At 34.4% G+C, this 20,100-nt stretch overlaps 1 protein-coding gene and 1 long non-coding RNA gene across 7 annotated transcripts; one reads left to right on the top strand and one right to left on the bottom strand.

Moving 5' to 3' along the window:
* Window positions 1-3,771: 3,771 nt before the first annotated feature.
* On the bottom strand, window positions 3,772-4,462 carry LOC112706867 (uncharacterized). The gene is made up of 3 exons (XR_003155895.3): window positions 4,319-4,462; window positions 4,081-4,197; window positions 3,772-3,913 (listed from the first exon to the last, which is right to left on the bottom strand). It is a non-coding gene; the product is annotated as an uncharacterized lncRNA (long non-coding RNA).
* A 6,565-nt stretch (window positions 4,463-11,027) lies between these two features.
* On the top strand, window positions 11,028-13,996 carry LOC112706816 (uncharacterized). 6 transcript variants are annotated; one of them, XR_003155877.3, is made up of 5 exons: window positions 11,028-11,644; window positions 12,011-12,168; window positions 12,817-12,900; window positions 13,455-13,538; window positions 13,752-13,996. XR_003155877.3 is itself a non-coding variant. In XM_025758320.3 (4 exons), the coding sequence occupies exons 1-3, from the start codon at window positions 11,309-11,311 to the stop codon at window positions 12,875-12,877; spliced, it is 555 nt and encodes a 184-aa protein (XP_025614105.1). In that variant the 5' UTR covers window positions 11,028-11,308; the 3' UTR covers window positions 12,878-12,900; window positions 13,752-13,996. The 6 variants fall into 6 exon arrangements, 2 of the variants coding, with proteins under 2 accessions (XP_025614105.1, XP_025614114.1); XR_003155879.3 differs by having other exon boundaries at window positions 13,749-13,996; XR_003155878.3 differs by having other exon boundaries at window positions 13,420-13,538; window positions 13,749-13,996.
* The last annotated feature ends 6,104 nt before the right edge of the window (window positions 13,997-20,100 follow it).

Here is a 20,100-nt window from a genome sequence, read left to right as displayed (position 1 = left end):
GTGGGGCTCCTCCCATGGAGCGAGATTTCTTACAAGTGACTGTCCATAAGAAGAGTGCCTACACCATGGAGATCTCCAAGTTTGGTCATCATATGCACCACGCGTTTGTTTGGCCACCTAGTAAGGGAAGAAGATAGTAACGTTTCTTGTTGTTTCTTGCGGCTTGTTATCATCCTTAGTCGTTTTCAATAAGATTATGAATGAACAATGAATTAAATATTAATGTCTTTCAGAAATATGACCTTGCTTTAATTGTGTCTATATTCTCTTTAGCTCATCATACAAAATTATCTCTTCTTTCTGTTTCAACTTTCAAAATACATGATGCATTTTAAATAATTAATTGAAGTTTCACAAAGTTAGAATGACTCTTGTTTGAAAAATTTAGTTTAAAAATTTGATTTGAGTCATATTTATAATATTATCGATTGAATACATTATTGATTTGATTAAAAAAACAAGAAAATAATAAGAATGATGATAAAGCAAAAATAATCTTCCGTCCGGGTTATAAAAATTCAAATCAAGTTTTTAAGTGATTGAAGGAAAATAATGATGTTATTTTTAATTTTTTTAATGTCATTCCTGACATGATTTTTTTAACATTATCAAAATAGGTCATGTTCCTAAACAAAATAAGCTAATGTAGCGGTCAGTTTTTATCTTGGCAGAATACTTTTTTAACTTAGAAAATACTGTCCAAAGTTGATGAACTATTCACAGAGAAACTCTTCAAAACAAACTCAAAATCAGGTTCACTCTCCTTGTCTTTAGAAAGATGAAGATTTTTATTTTTGTACCTCTTTCTTAGATATTGTATTGATCTCTTCTGAGTCAACTCTTCGAGCTATATACTTCTTAGGCTTGTCATTTCACTTTCTTCAATTAACCCCCGAATTAAGGATTTTAAAACTGGTCATTTTGCTTGACCGAAAACCTTAGATCAGCAAAGAAAAATGTTTCAATGGTAATCTCAAATCTGAACCCTTGAGCACGTGCTTTGTCCTCAAGAAACAATTTTAGCCTTTGATTCACAACAGTAATTATTATAGAACACTTTCTCCATTTATCCCTTTCTTTCTTCTATGGTGAGATGAAGAAGAACGAAAATCATTTGGGCCTATATTACTTAAATTAAAACAATTAGAATTTAATTGGGTGTTTAACCCAATAACACAATATTTGTCATCATCAAATTTTGTTAGTTAACTTTTTAATCCAACAAATGAGAATGTGTATAATTATCAATTCTAATCTTTTAAATTTTAAAATTTATAATTAAATAATTAATTAAAAATCTGATATTTAATTTTTATATTTACCTTTCTTTTTAAATTCATTATTCACATTATTTGCCATCATTATTATTTTCTTATACTTTTTCATATACTTTTAATAATTAATTTTTTAACAATTTAGAATCAATTTAATAATAATTACATAAGAATAATTTTTAACATAAATAAATTAAATATAATTGTTGTGCATGGATTAATCTAAATTTTTTTAAAAATTTAATTATTTAAGAATATATTTAATACAAAAAAATTTAAAAATAAAATTAAAATAAATAAAATTAAAAAATATTTTTAAATTTTTTATCAAATTTTAGCTGAACAAATATATTTTATCCTTTTTTATAAAAAAGTATAGGTTGACAATGAAAAAATTAAACAATGTGAATAATGGATATATCAGATGTTTAATTTAATAGATATACAAATGATTTAAATGTTTTTTTTATTCGATTTACTCATGCACAATTAACAATGGCTAAATATTCAATTAAATATATGTGCATATAGTTATCCATTAGATTTAGGAAGGAATTTGAGATGGAGTAACTTTTTACTTTATTGGTCCATTCAAAAGCCCATTATTTTAAAAAAATATTGTCTCCTAGCAAAACCCTTTTTTTATTCTTTTTGCATGGATCAAGAAGCCGCCATCCTCTGTGCAGGCATTTCACTGAGGGACCTCACAGCCTTTAACTTTCCAGTGCTTTCCTAGCTTTTTGCTGCCGCAGCACTACCGATCTCGTTCGATCGGAGAGAGTGATGGCGGAATTGGATGCTGCTGTGTCAAAAAAACGAAAAACGGAGCAGGTTAAAATGGCGAAGGAAGCGTGCATTTGCCTCGTGTCGTATAAAAAGTTGTTCGTGATCAAACTAAGCAATTTAAAGAAACAAGAAGTTGATGTCAAAGATTGGACTTTTTTGCCTCCACCAGAGTTCGAGTTCGATTTGGATTTGAAACTTCCAGAGCGTGATTTGTGTCCTTTCGAGTTCGACTCCAAGATCTATATGGCGGTGTCCGGGGACCCGGGTAAAAAGGGTAGAAAGGGGATTGCGAAGGACTCCTGGCCTATCTACGAATTCAAATTTGGGGAGGGCAGTTTTGAGCGTGCGGAACCACTGGATAATGCACCGCTCCCTTTTGACGAAACATTCATCGCAAACACGCCAGGCTCCGGCGATGTTTACTTCTGTATGAAATCACAGGTCAAGGGCAAATATTCACCTGACTGTTACGTTCTTTGTTCTGGATCTAGAACTTGGAAACCCTTAATCACTCCTCCGACCGTCAGCGACCCACCTTTCCGATATAACATGTTCGTCCTCGACAACAACCTCTTTCTTTCATCGAGGAGAAATAGAGACACCTGTTTGGCCTGCTTCGACCCCATAAAAGAGAATTGGACGACTGAGCCGGCTGAGAACAATCTTTCGAATTTTATAAAAGATAGGATCATTACCGGTGATAACTACGGTCGTTTTATTTGTCACCCGTACATTTCTGTGTCCCTTCCGGGTCTTGGCAGCCGCAACTATACCGTTTGCATCACAAATGAGTATGTGGATGAATGTCCTCCTGAGGCACCTTTGCACAAGGTCTTGGCCATTCTCGTTAACCCCCAGAATGGCCGTGTTGCATTATATCAATACCTTGATGAGTGTTTTGAGGGTATTCATCCCGGTGTGGGAGAAGATTTCAGGTTCAATTTTGTTGACCTTGGCAACGGGAAGCTGTGTGCAATACTCTTTGGAGGTCTACATGGTTCCATATCTAATTTATCGGCGCTATGCTTCTCAGTTTTCACACTGTCAGTGGACTTTGCAGCATTGCAACTTGAGGGTGGGGCTCCTCCCATGGAGCGAGATTTCTTACAAGTGACTGTCCATAAGAAGAGTGCCTACACCATGAAGAGCTCCAAGCTTTCTGATCGTATACGCCACGCGTTTGTTTGGCCACCTACTAAGGGAGGAAGATTTCAGCACAGGACAACTTTGTCATAGTAACATTTCTTGTTGTTTCTTGTGGCTTGTTATCATCTTTAGTCGTTTTCAATAAGATTATGAATGAACAATGAATTAAATATTAATGTCTTTCAGAAATATGACCTTGCTTTAATTGTGTCTATATTCTCTTTAGCTCATCATACAAAATTACCTCTGCTTTCTGTTTCAACTTTCAAAATACATGATGCATTTTAAATAATTAATTGAAGTTTCACAAAGTTAGAATGACTCCTGTTTGAAAAATTTAGTTTAAAAATTTGATTTGAGTCATATTTATAATATTATCGATTGATTACATTATTGATTTGACTAAAAAAACAAGAAAATAATAAGAATGATGATAAAGGAAAAATAATCTTTAGTCCGGGTTATAAAAATTCAAATCAAATTTCTAAATGATTGAAGGAAAATAATAATGTTATTTTTAATTTTTTTAATGTCATCCCTGACATGATAAATGTTAAGTCAGTTTGAATTGCACCACATCCGTATGATGTAAAAATTTATATCATCAATGCATAATAAATGTTAAGTCAATGCTATACCAAAACCTACCATATGATGTCGTGAACAGTATCATTTGCCAACAATTAGTATATATTTACTGATGAGACCTGCAAACAAGAACTAACTAGTAAAAAAAACAGAAGAGCACATGTTGTCTTTGCTACTCAAAAATTTAGATGTGAGAGTTCTTTTCATTTGAGATTATCTGTTTTCTTAATGTTGTCATGCAACTAGTAACAACTCTCTCCTTTCTACTTAATGAGTGTGAGAATACCAGGCCAATTCTATGAGCACGATCTTTGACCTGAATCAGGTCACCTGGAGTCCAGGATTGTTCTGCAAAGCTTGCAGCAGTTAAAGTTAATCCAACTCCCCCAGCTTTAATGGATAGCTGCATGATAACGTGTCACATGAAATCATTATCTCAAGCACAAATACTAACCCATACAACAGAAAAGATGCTTATAACGGAAACACATGGAAGAAATGCACAACAAAAAATACCACCATACCACAGCCGCTTTGATATAATCCTTTTCCTAAAAATCTAACCAATTGTTGCCTTCATGCACCGGGTGTACCTCCATCAATTCAGATGCAACCCCCTTTTTTCTTCTGGAAAATTTCAACAGTTTTTTAAGTGTCTATAATTTCCAATATAAAAAAAATGAGTAAAATTGAAATGGTCTTGCAACCTGCCTGCAGTGATCACAACATATTACACGTGATAACCACCACTAGCCCATATGAAATAGAAAGATGGAAGCAAGAGAAAAATAATTGAAGCAATCAAACTTTCAAATTAAGCATACACAATGATTTGGGGCGACAGGAAGATGGATGAAATATAAGAATTAACATATAGTCTAGTTTACAGTTCGTGTTTGTTTTGGTCACCACTCAGACCAGCCAACGTTGACACCAATAATAATTTAAGAGATTCATACTCATCTTTTGATTTGGGAGACTTAATATTGGCTTAGAAACCAATATTGATTAGATTTTACCACCTAAGATGCAAACCAAATATGGAGAGCACATATTACCATTTCCAAGTCAAATAACTTAATTTTAGAAAGAAAACTTACCACAATCTTACCAATAAAAATTGGTGAGCAAATTTTTTAATCATTCTCAAAGTTCTAGTAGACACTTCAGCTCACTTACAACTTCCGTCTCAGCGTTTTCGATACTGGATTCTTCCAAAATCTAAGGAGACACCTCTTACATTAGAAACTATTTAACAAATCAAGAAATTAACAAATCCAGAAATTGTTTGTTCCGATTTCTATTTATGAAAGGTGCATGCTTTGTTATGATGATAAATTTAAATATATGAATATTTTTAAAATATAGACAAATAATAATTAGCTATGTAAAATTTTTTTACATAAGTATTTAATTTTTTTGTTTAAAATATATATTATTTCATCATTTTTATTAAAATATTTTTTTAATTAAATAAAAAAAAATATTTTTTTAATTTTATAAAAAATCTAAATATCTTTTTTTATGTTGGACAAAATCTATCTCTTTAAATTAATTAAATTTTAAAATTGAGATAACTTATATTTATAAATTTAAATAATTTAAAAATAAAACAACATCGGATTGATTATTCATGTATAGTCAATCATATTTATACTCCTCCATAAATCCTAATTTTTTATGTTCATTCGTACAAAAAAAAAGAACACATCTAAAAAACAAAAAAAAAATTCAAAAGAATTGTTCTAGTGTTCTTCATCTTTCTTGGGTTTTCTTACATCTCTCTCAAAGAACGTCTCTCTCAATTCTCAGACCGAAACTCTCTCTTCTCTCTCACACAAGCCCACTATAGTCTCTTTCAGTCTCACTCGAATCTCGTCTCAGTCACACTCGCCGGCATCTCCATGTGTCGCGGCCTTCTCTGGAAACGTCATTGTTCGTAGTCTTCTGGTTTCGAGACGTCGCCGTAGACCGTAGTCCGTAGACCGTAGTCCGTTGGTGAGTCTCTGCATCGTCAGTTCTCCTGTTTTGTCTTTTCCATATTTCCTTCTCCTTGTATTTTGAGATGATTCTGAATTGTTAACTAATTCATTTATTTTGTTTTTGATCTAAATATTGCTATAAATCATTGTAATAATTCTCTTAAAATTGTTCATTTTATAATAATTGATTTAAAGAAGTTGTACCAACTTGATCTTGAAGAAGAAACAAATTATCTTTTGGAAAAGAGGAAGAAGAAGAAGAAGCCCTTTCCCAGTGTAGCTTCCACGGCACCTGCCAAATTTTTTTATGCTTTCACATAATTCAATTGTAATATCATACCTAATGCATTTGTTTGTTGTGTTTTAGATATTTCTAGAAATTCTTTGCACAAGAGGCGCACCATTGGTAGAAAGAAGAAGGTTTGAGGTTTGGAGGAAGAAGAGAAAGTATGCTTTCACTCTCTTTTTCAATTCTCTGTTTTTCTTATTTTTTTTCGAAGTGCCTTAGTTTCAAAACCAAATTCTCCCAAATTTCAACCAAAATCCTTTTTCCATATTCAATAGTAAGATGATGGCACAGAACTTTGTAGTTGATTTAAATAAGCCCCTTATTGATCGATGATTCTAATATTTACTTGGATCACTGATTTTACGTTATTGCTTTTGTATCATATTTACAGCTGTAGTAATTTTTGGAGACTGATTTTGAATATTTTTCCCAAATTAACGTTATTGCTTGAGATCTTATATGTGTAGACATGCAGATGGCCTTCGATTTTTGTTGTGGTCAATGAAACTAAAAACAATAACAAACAAATTAATAAAATTGTGTCACTGCACGTATATAAGAAATCATTGAAAATTTCCAAGTGCATATGCTCTATTTCCATGTGTCGGAGGTGGGTGGACGGTGTATCTAAATCTATGCCATTTAAGCAAATTACTTTGATGCTGCCCTAGACCGGCATCTTAACTTATTCTCAGTTGCTATTGTCTGGTTGTTGGTTGAATAGTGCATGTTTCATTCTCTCTCCTTGATCATCCTTTATTTCTTTCGCTTTCTTTTTGTATAATTGGAATTTTGGATTTTTTTAGAGCAGTTGTTAAGATTTGGTTCGTGGTTGCTGAATTGTACTAGCGTGTGAAATTTCAAGATTTATGGCCATCTAAACTAGGATTACCTAACAATAAACATATATAGAACTTTCTTTTGTCTAGGATGTCACATAAAATAGGGTAAAAGATTTAGGAAAAAAAGGAGTGAATCATCTCTAAACAATTTTGCAAACTTCAGCAGAATTAAATGACATTCTCTCATTTGACATGATGGAAATAAGATTGCTGGATGATTAGCATTTAGCATTACTGAGTGGATTTATTTTGCAAATGTGATTTCCCAAGCTTATTTCTTGTTGGATTTTCCATCATAGTTGGAATTGAAGCTGCCAAGTGGTTCAAGTGGCTTCTAAACAAGCTGAATATGTGTTCAGGAAATGGTAATAACTCTGAGAATTGTAGAGTAGATAGACCCTAACGCCAGGAAGGGCAGGGTTGATACCTTTCGTATTCCTCGAAACTAATAGCACAGTTGAGCATGTTGACAACTTTGGCGTTGAATTCTATCTTCTTTTTATCTTCATAATTTCATTCGGCCTCAGTCTTAGAAATGACTATACTATCTGCTCCTGTTTTGGTTGGGACTTGGGGACAATTCAAGATTATCTTCTAAATGTTGTAATATACTAACTAAACAAATATTTTCATTCTCTCCTTCCAATAGCTGTAATTCTTTCCATTGAAGAACGGATGTCTGTTGTTGGATTGTCCTTCTATCAGAGTGTATGTCACCACATTGGAACCGTTGTTGTTCACCATCAGGATCTTTCCTCAAAACTACAAAGCTTGATCTCTTTGAGACCAAGCTCTGATACCAATTGATGGTTATTAGCAGCTGAGAGAATAAGGGGTTGAATCTTAGCCTTATTTTCTGCTGAATATTACTTTTTACTTTTTCAAGGAAACTTAGGAGATGTTTTTACTTTTGTCTCATATCGAGTTGAGAGACATTTTTATTTTGTCTCTTGAGTAACAGAAACAGAAGTGAAGTAGAGAAGAAGAAGTAACACCCAGATATATCCTGGTTCAACTACTTAGTGCAATGTAGCCTACATCCAGTCTCCATCACAATTATGATGGAATTTCACTAGCCTTTTCAACACATTACATACATCAATGTCTTTCCTAGGATCTACCCAATCCTATCTGGGACAAATCTAGATTCTAACTTAATCTGAATTTGACTAAGACTCAACCTAACTTTCAACAGCCAAATGCTAACCCAACTTGCAAAGGAATCACCATAGGATCATGAAACAAAATAGAAAGATGTACAAAGAAACTCTGAAATATCTTATGATTTTTTCTCCTAATTTAACTCACTGCCTTTTATCTCTCATTGGCTTTTTCTTACAAACCTCACCATATTTTCTCCTAGTTTCTTTTCTTTCTTTCTTTCTTTCTTGCTAAATGACGTGACCGAAGTGAAAAGAGAGAAGAGAGAGAAGAGAAGACTTTTGGCTTTCAGTGGAAGCTTCAAGGAAATTAATTGAAATAAATTTGGGGTTCAAGTATCTGAAAGTGGGAGTAGGTAACCGTATGAGGCTTGAAGGATTTTGGCCTCATTTCTTTATTTCCACATATTTGGTTCATGGACTTGTGATAGACTTTGGTTTAGTTATGATGGACCACAATGTGTGGACTTAATTATTTGTTCCTTGGGTCAAGATGTTTGATTTATTTTTTCTGCACACCAAACCAAATAAATTAAATCAATAATTTATAATTACCCTAATTCTGTAGTATGACTATTATCGCTGTTCGAATTATGGGTAACAGATATGGCAGTATAAGTAGTTTCTGAAGGGTTACTTAAAGAAGATCATTGAGATGATTGAGATATATCTGGTTCCGCAATTTGATTATAGTTTTGATATCACTAGTAAAAAATAGGAAGTGTAGTGTAGGGCTTTCCACATGTGCTAACCCAGTTAGCCAAAGCATGAACAACATTAATAAATATAACAATAATTGTAATAAACAAACAAAAGAAAACATGACATTCACCTGATAGCTCTAGCTGCTGCTTTCTCAAAATAAACACGTGAGTGCAACCGGTCTTGAAATTTAAGCATTTTCACATAAGTATGCAAAGTCATTTTCCTCAAACAGTATAAGTGAAAATCAAATTGGTCTTCAGTAATATCTGCATAATGTTTTTTATTGGTATCTAATGTATCTAGACACAATTGTAACAATTTCTCATTGGTATCTAATTTAATTGTAATCCTATTATTATTATTAGGTTAGAGATTAGCAAATGCAGCAAATATTGGAGCACTGGGAGACAGAGTAGCAAAATTGAAACTTACTACTTCCTTTACGGTGGAAAGGGCAACCATCACACAAGTAGCTCATACATTGGCAATGAGAGTTCCAAATGGCATCCATTTAAGCAACCCTGCCTTTCCTGGCGTTGGGGGCTATCTACTCTATCCATTTAAACAATCCTGCCCTTCCTGGCATTCGGGGCTATCTATTCTACAGTTTTCAGAGTTATTACCTCTTTCTAAACACATATTCAACTTGTTTAGAAGCCACTTGAACCCCTTGGCAGCTTAAATTCCAACTATGATGAAAAATCCAACAAGAAATAAGTCTGGGAAACCTCATTTCACTACAACATTTTGGGTCTATAGCCACGGTTTTTTTGGTCACGGTAAAAAACCGTGACCATAGACCCTCTATGGTCACGGTTTTTTAGGGTGACCAAAAAAAAAAAGCTATAGTCACGGTTTTTTTAGAAAGGGTGACCATAGAGTACCTATGGTCACGGTTTTTTAAAAAAGGGTGGCCTAAAAGGGTCTATGGTCACGGTTTTGAGGGGTGACCTAAAGGGGTCTATGGTCACGGTTTTTTACAGTGACCAAAAAAGGTCTATGGTCATGGTTTTTCAAAAAATGGTGACCTAAAAGGGTCTATGGTCACGGTTTTGGGGGGTGGCCTAAAGGGGTCTATGGTCACGGTTTTGGAGGGTGGCCTAAAAAGGTCTATGGTCACGGTTTTGGGGGTGACCTAATGGGATCTATGGTCATGATTTTTTACAGTGACCAAAAGGGGGCTATGGTCACGGTTTTTCAAAAAAGGGTGACCTAAAAGGGTCTATGGTCACGGTTTTGGGGGGTGACCTAAAGGGGTCTATGGTCACGGTTTTGGGGGTGGCCTAAAAGGGTCTATAGTCACGATTTTGGGAAGTGACCTAAAGGGATCTATGGTCACGGTTTTGGGGGTGGCCTAAAAGGGTTATGGTCACGGTTTTGGGGGTAGCCTAAAGGAGTCTATGGTCACGGTTTTTTACAGTGACCAAAAAGGGTCTATGGTCACGGTTTTTCGGAAGGGTGACCTAAAAGGGTCTATGGTCACGACTTTGAGAGTGACTTAAAAGAGTCTATGGTCACGGTTTGTCACAAAATGATTAATTTTTAAAAATAATATATATTATTTTATATTTTTTTATAAAATTAGTATATAATTTTTATTAATAATTAAATTTTAAATATTGACTAAAAATTAATTTTTTAAATTAAAAAAATTAATTGTTAAATATAAATAAAAATAATTAATTTTTGAGTTTTTCATATATTTAAAATTTAAAATTTTAATAATTAAAAACTAATAATAGTTTATATGATTTATTTTAAAATATTTTTAATAGGGGTTAAGTATATTTTTTGTTCCTGAAGTTTGACAAAAATTTCAAAAATATTCTTAAATTTTATTTTGTTTCAATTTTGTCCCAAAAATTTTCGATTTGCATCAAATATACCCTTAATAGCTAATTTTTCAAAAAATTTAAGACCAATTCAACAACAATTTCATAAGAAGAACCCTCAACACAAGCAAATCAAACATAATTTTCATATATTATTGTTAAATTGATCTTAATTTTTTTTGAAAATTTAGCCGGTAGAGATATATTTGATGCAAATCGAAAACTTTTGGGACAAAATTGAAACAAAATAAAACTTAGGAGTATTTTTAAAATTTTTGTCAAACTTCAAAGACAAAAATTATATTTTACCCTTTTAATAGAATATATTTAATTTAAAATTATTATTCTATCCATCAATTTTATCAAAATATCTATTCAATCCAAATTTTTTTATAAAATTCTTAATTTTAAACTCTAATTCCCAAATTAAAAATCACATCCCTAACCCTAAACCCCCAAATTCCTAATTTCCCAAAATACAAACCCTCAACGCCCCCTCCTCACGGTAACACACGCACACACCCACGGAAACGCAGAGAGAGAGGGAAAACGGAGAAGGGAAGAGAGGGAGGAGGAAGGAGACGGCGCCGACGGAGCTGGCAGCCGCCGTCGCAGTCGATGCTCACAAGGAAGAGAGGGAGAGTGAGGGCGATCGAGCTGAGAAGAAGCAGGGAATCGGTTGCAACTAACCCTGCAGCTGTGTCATGAACTGCTTCTCCAACCTCTCATCCTACACTGCCGCCATCCTCGCTCGCTTCCTATCCAGCCGTCGTTCCCTCTGCAACTTCCCCATTAAGCTAACTCTTCCTCCTACTCTCTCTCCCCGCTCTCAATTCGTGCTCGCTAGGTTTCCCTCTCGCTGCTGCTGCTACTCCTCCTCCTCTGCCAAGAAAGGCCGCAAGAAGAAGGTGGTGGAGCCTGAACCTGTGGCGTCTGTTATGGAGCACGAGGAGAAGGTCACCTTCTTTGTGGTCCGAAAAGGGGACATCGTTGGAGTATATGATACACTCGTTGATTGCCAGCCTCAAGTTGGATCCTCTGTAATTATTCTCTTTTGGAACCCTATATTATCTATAATGCTCTCTTATTCATGTTTCTAACAACTAGTTTCTCTATAATGCTCTCTTATTCATGTTTCTAACAATTAGTTTCTATTGTTGCTGCTATTCGAATTACTTTTTGTTGTTTCCCCTTTTTAGATAATTATTCTCTTCTCTGCATGATTACAATGGGTGGTGTGGTTACTTTATCTGTTTTATTGGACAGGACACTAGTGGCTATTTATGTGGTTGTTTTGTTTGTGGTTCTTGTCTCCCATGACAATAGTGAAATGTAGAAGGAATATTCAAAGGCTATTGAGAATGAGGTATTGACTTTTCCCATTGTGTAATTGTCTTGCCTTTCAGGTATGTGATCCTCCTGTTAGTGTGTACAAGGGATATTCTTTATCGAAGGACACTCAGAATTATCTTGTTTCACGTGGACTCAAGAATGCCTTGTACACAATTAGAGCTGCTGATTTGACAGAGGATTTATTGGCATGCTTGTTCCTTGCCCTTTCAAAGTATGTAACTTTTCCATTGTGTTCAATATTATTTTCATTTTGTCAAATCTGTTACTGAGCCTGACCAACATAGCATGCGAAGAAAGTTAGTATAGCTGTTAGTTGAAGGTATTCCATTTATTAAAATTTATAACTACTTCTAAGTTCTACCGATACTATTTTTTCTCTTGTCCATATTATTTATCATCTTTGATCCCACCCAAGCTTATATCGCATCCTTAACATTAATTTTGAATTGAAGGTCTTGGCCAAGTTTTGATTCAGAGTAATTTGAGTTGATAGTCGAATTTGCTCCAAGGTTGTGTAAAATATCTATTACATTCATATTAGAAGGGTATAGATGACTCTTGTGGGACATGGGAGTATTTCCTGTATGGCCTGTATGCTTCTATACTCTTGCAAGATAATATTTTCCTGTATGGCTTAAAATTCTTTCTTTTTCATTGATAGGCTCTGTTACTTTTTGATGAGATTAGAAATCCCCATTTTATCATGTATTCTTATATACTCATAGAAGGATTAGGTAGTGGGAAGTTGTATGTTGTGTTAACTTTTTCCTTCTGTAATATATCATCAAGATTTATGGCTGACACTTTTAAATAAGTATGAGGTTTATTCATTAAGCTAATCATGGATTATATGTCTCAGGATCCTGCTTCTATTGAAAGGGCCACTTCAAGTAACGATGTATCGAAAAAGAGATATGTAGAGATGTTTGAACTAGATAATGTGGTAAGTTTCCTACAATTTGGAAGTACATGGTTATTAAGAAGCCAAATATAATAGCTACATGCCTAAAAATGTTATTTATGTCAAATATGTTGTAAATTTTAAATTTGTGTTAAAATTATCAATTCTTAAGCAACTTTCATATTGAGAAAAGTTTGGATATCATTGTTATTATAGATATACTGATGCGCATGAATCCTTTTTTTTCTTTTTGGTTGCTTGGTGCTACTGTTATTTCAACAATAACTACCATGCTTAAACCATGAGGGATTATAATAATTAAACTATTGAGTGACAGTCTACCAAAGTTACATCCACATGACATGTCACTTTTCTTTTATTTGGAAAAAAGAGGTATTTAAGGGAATGATTGAATGGTGATGCTCTTAGGGTTTTTAGTAAGATATTGACTAAAATGCACATGACACCATGTTAGTTCAGTTGGCTTATAAATAGTTGAAAGTAGTTGCATTTTATATATAAAATATCAAGTGACACACAAGTTACACTATTTCCTTGCAGCTTGAACAAAACATGCTTTAATAATTTCTTTGCAGCTTGAACAAAGTAAATTTGTAAATTTGAGGAGAAGAAGAAACTTGAAAATTAGGGTTTATACAACTATCTCTTCAAGTACTTTGGTAATATATACAACTATCTCTTCAAGTACTTTATATTGTTTTATGATGTGTCATATACTATGATGTGGATGTGTGCTGTATAGTGTGTACTAGCTATTATATGTGTGATGTATATATGTTTTGATGATATGTTTTTTTTTTCCCTAAGTTGAAGAAGAATAAATGTAGGTGTTTATGTCTAATGTGACTTTACTTTGCATGTTAATGAAGCAGGTGTTGAGCTTTCAAATGTTTAAGTGGCTGAAATAAAAGTTCTCGAGCGTTGAGAAGAAAGAATAGCAATACCAGAAACAATCTATCCTGGCAGAGTCTAAATTGTATTGCTTTCACGCCTGTGGAACAATTTTGTTAATAGTGTCTACTTAGTGTTAGTGTATATATCACTGTATGAAACTAAGATTGAGACAAGTGTATTCACTCAACTATATTGATATGTTAGCTGGTTACTTTAATCACAACTTATCTTAATTTTTGATTATCATTTTTTATTTTTAGATTTATTTTGTGATCATCATCATTTTGGGATGTCATTATGCTTTAAAAAAAATCTCATAAAACAAAATAGGCTTTGGTCACGGTAAAAATCGTGACCATAGATAAGGCTATGGTCACGGTTTTGTGGGGTGACCATAGATAAGCTATGGTCACGGTGAAAAACCGTGACCATAGATAAGGCTATAGTCACTGTTTTAAGATGGGGTGACCATAGAGGCTATGGTCACGGCGAAAAACCGTGACCATAGATAGGGCTATGGTCACGGTTTTAAGGAAGGGTGACCATAGAGGCTATGGTCACAGTGAAAACCGTGACCATAGATAGGGCTCTGGTCACGGTTTTGAGGTGGGGTGACCATAGAGCTATGGTCACGGAAAAAACCGTGACCATAGATAAGGCTATGGTCACGGTTTTGAGGTAGGGTGACCATAGATAAGGCTATGGTCACGGTTTTTACGCGTGACCATAGATTAACCTATGGTCACGGTGAAAAAACGTGGCCTAAAGTGTCAGAATTTGAAAATTGAAACCGTGACCATAGAAACCGTGACCATAGATAAAAAAACCGTGACCATAGACCTATGGCCACGAGAGAATAAACCACGGTAAAAAACCGTGACCATAGGTCCAAAACCGTGACCATAGATCTATGGTCACCCTTTTTACTAGCTATGGTCAAGGTTTTTTACCGTGACCATAGACCTTTTTTTTGTAGTGTTTGCAAAACAAACCCACTCAGTGATGCTAAATGCTAATCATTCTACAATCTTATATCCATCATGTCAAATGAGAGAATGTCATTTAATTCTACTGAAGTTTGCAAAATTGTTTAGAGATGATTCACTCATTTTTTTCCCTAAATCTTTACCCTATTTAATGTGACATCCTAGACAAAAGAAAGTTCTATATATGTTTATTGTTATGTAATCCTAATTCAGATGGCCATAATTTCACATGCTAGTACAATTCAGTAACCACGAACTAAATCTTAACAAATGCTCTCAAAAAATCCAAAATTTCAACCATACAAATTAAAAAGAAAGGCAAAAGAAATAAAGGATGATCAAGGGGAGAGAATGAAACATGCACTATTCAACCAACAACTAGACAATAGCAACTGAGAATAAGTTACATGGCTAGAAAAGTAAATACCAAATGCAACTGAAGATGCCAGTCTAGGGCAGTATCAAAGCAATTTGCTTAAATAGCATAGATTCAGATAAACCATCCACCCACCTCCAGCACATGGAAATAGAGCATATGCACTTGAAATTTTTTTATGATTTCTTACATATGTGCAGTGACACAATTTTATTAATTTGTTTGTTATAGCCTTTAGTCTCATTGACCACAACCGAAATAGAAGGCCATCTGCATGTCCACACACATAAAATCTCAAGCAATAACGTCAATTTGAGAAAAATATTTAAAATCAGTCTCCAAAAATTACTACAGTTATAAATATGATCCAAAAGCAATAACGTGAAATCAGTGATCCAAGTAAATATTAGAATCATCCATCAACAAGGGGATTTTTCAAATCAACTACAAATTTCTATGCCATCATCTTGGTATTGAATATGGACAGAGGATTTGGGTTGAAATTCAGACGAGGGTTGAAGTTTGGGAGGATTTGGTTTTGAAACTAAGAAAAACTAAGGCACTTCGAAAAAAAATTAAGAAAAATAGAGAATTGAAAAAGATAGTGAAAGCATACTTTCTCTTCTTCCTCCAAACCTCAAACCTTCTTCTTTCCACCAGTGGTGCGCCTCTTGTGCAAAGAATTCCTAGAAATACCTGAAACACAACAAACAAACGCATTAGATACAGTATTGCAATTGAATTCTGTGAAAGCATAAAAAAATTTGGCAGGTGCCGTGGAAGCTCCACTGGGAAAGGGCTTCTTCTTCTTTTTCCCCTTTCCCAAAAGATAATTTGTTTCTTCTTCAAGATCAAGTTGGTACAACTTCTTTGAATCAATTATTATGAAATGAACAATTTTAAGAGAATTATTACAATGATTTTATAGACAATGATTTACAACAACATTTAGATCAGAAACAAAGTGAATAATTAATTGGTTAGCAATTCAACATCATCTAAAAATCACTACAACAAATAAGAGTTTTTGCAACGGTCAAAAATCGTTACCGTAGATTAAAAAACCGTTCCTAAAACTTTAGGCAACACTTTAACAACGGTTTTTGACCTGTGGTATATGCGGCCGTTGCCAATCCTCATAGGCAACGGTTTTTTACCTAAGGCAATGACAACTAAAAAACCGTTGCCATAGTTACTGGTATAGACAACGGTTTTGAAAAAAAATTTTAAACAACGGTTTTGAACCGTTACTCGATAAGCAATGGTTTTAAACCGTTCTCTTTCATGATCCAACAATTTAAAACCATAACTAAATAGGCAACGGTTTTAAACTGTTGTAGTTTTATTATTCACAAAGCCAACGATTTTAAAGCGTTATTGTTGGTATCATTTTTTGGCAACAGTTTTAATACCATTGTCATTTTATAGTCCTCTAAGACAACAGTTTTAACACCGTTGTCTTTTGTAACTTTTAACAACGGGTTTTTATAATGATATAATTCTTTATTTACAATAGTTTTCTCATGTTGCTTTGAAATTAGTTCCAACTATTTTTTTAATTTAGTGTCAATCAATAAGCTTAACTATTTAAATCAAATCACTAAAGAAAAATATACATAATAAAGAAAAGTAGTACTCATTGCTTTGAATCATTTTACAACTTAAAATACACCAAACAAAATTCAAATCCAAATTGGAATCAATTAATTCATTGTTTGCACACTAAAAAAACTTCAAAATTTAAAATCTATACATGTTGACACTAGTCAAGCCATTATCGACTAAGAACCTGATGTAGCAAGTAGCATTTTCAATCAACATGTAACTGCTAAAATAACTAAAAGAACATTGATTAGCATCTAACATAATGCAAACTACAAGAAGCATAGAAGAGAAACATGCAACACAAAGCATATCACAACTTTGATCTTAGCAACATTGTTTGCTCTCTCTTTATCGGATGAGGAACTCCTAAGGACTTGGATCTTAGACAAGCTGTGGAATTTGTTTCCAAGTCTGCTGCCACCGAGAATGTCCTCAGCTGAGTCATCAAACAAATTTAATCCCTGAAAATTACCATAATTTAAACACTCATTTTGTGAAACACTAAGACATCCATTGAGAGAATAAACTCGGAATTCTCAGCCACTTTACATGCTAACAAGATAAACCAACCAGCAATTAAAAAACAACCATTAATAATAGAAAATAAGCTTAATTCAAAACTAAATTGAATTCAAACAAAACTTCTATGCTTAACTTTTTACATAGAGAGAACATAATCAGCTAAATGATTCTTTGATTTATAATAGAAAATAAGTTTAATCCAAACACACACCGAACCTCAGCGGACCAAGTGGGGGACAGCGCAGTGGATGCAAGTAGAGAGGAGAGCACGGAATAGCAGTGGATGACAAAGTAGGAACCGATGATGATGCAGAACTATTTTCTCCTAACATTGCTCAGAACAAAATCTCATTAAAGAAAAAAATTCAATCAACAAAGTAACTAATGGCAGAATAAACCAACTTCATCATAGCAACAATCAACAAAATTTATAATAAGTGAAACCAATTCATAAACCAAACAAAATGAAATCATGGGGTTTTTCCCAAAAGATTTTACCATAATAGAAGAATAGTCTTTATAGTTTATACCTCAAAGCAAACAGGGCAATTGTGATGCATTGTTCTTTTCAAACAGTGATGACCAGCTTTCAATAATTTAGAGTAGCAGCACCCTAAAACATATAATGATTAATTTACAAGGATCAAGAAAAAAAGATATTACTATACAGAGAAAATAGGAAAAAAAAGGAACAATGAATAAAAGTTACCATATTTCTCACATCAATTCACCATTCACAGCAGTATCATTAATCAATTACTCACTTAATCAAATTATAACTCAATAGCTGAATAACTAAAAAAAACTATACCTGATGTTTATTGATGTAAGCAGGCAACCCACAATCAATTTTATTTGCATTGAATAGTTCCAACCAAAACAGAATTAATATTTTTCTAGTTTGAATCAATGACCAAAATAGAAAATGTATTTCCAGCCAGAGAATTAGTGACCAAAACAAAAAATGCACTTCTAGCTAGAGAACAAGTGACCAAAACAGGCAATATTATACCAAATCAATATTCAAATAAAAAGAAAAACTAAATTAAAATCATAAAACAAAAGACACTTGAGTTACCTAAACAGAGATTGAGCCATAATGAAAAGGCAGAGAACAAGTTAATAAATATACAGATGATTATATTTATTATTTTTAATTAGATAATTTTTTTATTCAATTTACTCATAACCAATTAATAATGGCAAAATATTAAATTCAGTATATGTGCAGAATAATTATCGGATGTTAAGATTTAGTATGTAATTTGAGATGGAGTAACTTTTTACTTTATTGGTCCATTCAAAAGCCCATTATTTTAAAAAAATATTGTCTCCTAGCAAAACCGTGTTTTTATTCTTCTTGCATGGGTCAAGAAGCCGCTATCCTCATGTGCAGGCATTTCACTGAGGACCTCACAGCCTTTAACATTCCAGTGCTTTCCTAGCTTTTTGCTGCCGCAGCACTACCGATCTCGTTCGATCGGAGAGAGTGATGGCGGAATTGGATGCTGCTGTGTCAAAAAAAGGAAAAACGGAGCAGGTTAAAATGGCGAAGGAAGCGTGCATTTGCCTCGTGTCGTATAAAAAGTTGTTCGTGATCAAACTAAGCAATTTAAAGAAACAAGAAGTTGATGTCAAAGATTGGAATTGTTTGCCTCCACCAGAGTTCGAGTTCGATTTCCATTTCAAACTTCCAAAGCTTGATTTGTGTCCTTTCGAGTTCGACTCCAAGATCTATATGGCGGTGTCCGAGGACCCGGGTAGAAAGGGGATTGCGAAGGACTCCTGGCCTATCTACGAATTCAAATTTGGGGATGGGGAGGGCAGTTTTGAGCGTGCGGAATCACTGGATGATGCACCGCTCCCTTTTGTCAAAGCATTCATCGCAAACACGCCAGGCTCCGGCGATGTTTACTTCTGTATGAAATCACAGGGCAAAGCTTCACCTGACTGTTACGTTCTTTGTTCTGGATCTAGAACTTGGAAACCCTTAATCGCTCCTCCGATCGTCAGCAACCCACCTTTCCGATATAACATGTTCGTCCTCGACAACAACCTCTTTCTTTCATCGAGGGGAAATAGAGACACCTGTTTGGCCCGCTTCGACCCCATAAAAGAGAATTGGACGACTGAGCCCGCCTCTGAGAACAATCTTTCGAACTTCATAGAGGATAGGCTCATTACCGGTGATAACTACGGTCGTTTTATTTATCTCCCGTACATTTCTGTGTCCCTTCCGGGTCTTGGCAGCCGCAACTACACCGTTTGCCTCACAAATGAGTATGTGAATGAATGTCCTCCTGAGGCACCTTTGCACAAGGTCTTGGCCATTCTCGTTAACCCCCAGAATGGCCGTGTTGCATTATATCAATACCTTGATGAGTGTTTTGAGGGTATTGATCCCAGTGTGGGAGAAGAGGCCAGGTTCAATTTTGTTGACCTTGGCAACGGGAAGCTGTGTGCAATACTCTCTGGAGGTCTATATGGTTCCAAATCTAATACATTGGCGCTATGCTTCTCAGTTTTCACACTGTCAGTGGACTTTGCAGCATTGCAACTTGAGGTTGGGGCTCCTCCCATGGAGCGAGATTTCTTACAAGTGACTGTCCATAAGAAGAGTGCCTACACCATGGGGATCTCCATGCTTTCTGATCGTATACGCCACGCGTTTGTTTGGCCACCTACTAAGGGAAGAAGATTTTACCATAAGACAACTATGACATAGTAACATTTCTTCTTGTTTCTTGTGGCTTGTTATCATCTTTAGTCGTTTTCAATAAGATTATGAATGAACAATGAATTAAATATTAATGTCTTTCAGAAATATGACCTTGCTTG

This window comes from Arachis hypogaea, chromosome 1 (genome assembly GCF_003086295.3).
Source record: "Arachis hypogaea cultivar Tifrunner chromosome 1, arahy.Tifrunner.gnm2.J5K5, whole genome shotgun sequence".
NCBI lineage: Eukaryota > Viridiplantae > Streptophyta > Magnoliopsida > Fabales > Fabaceae > Arachis > Arachis hypogaea.
This window is presented reverse-complemented; position numbering and strand designations above follow the sequence as displayed.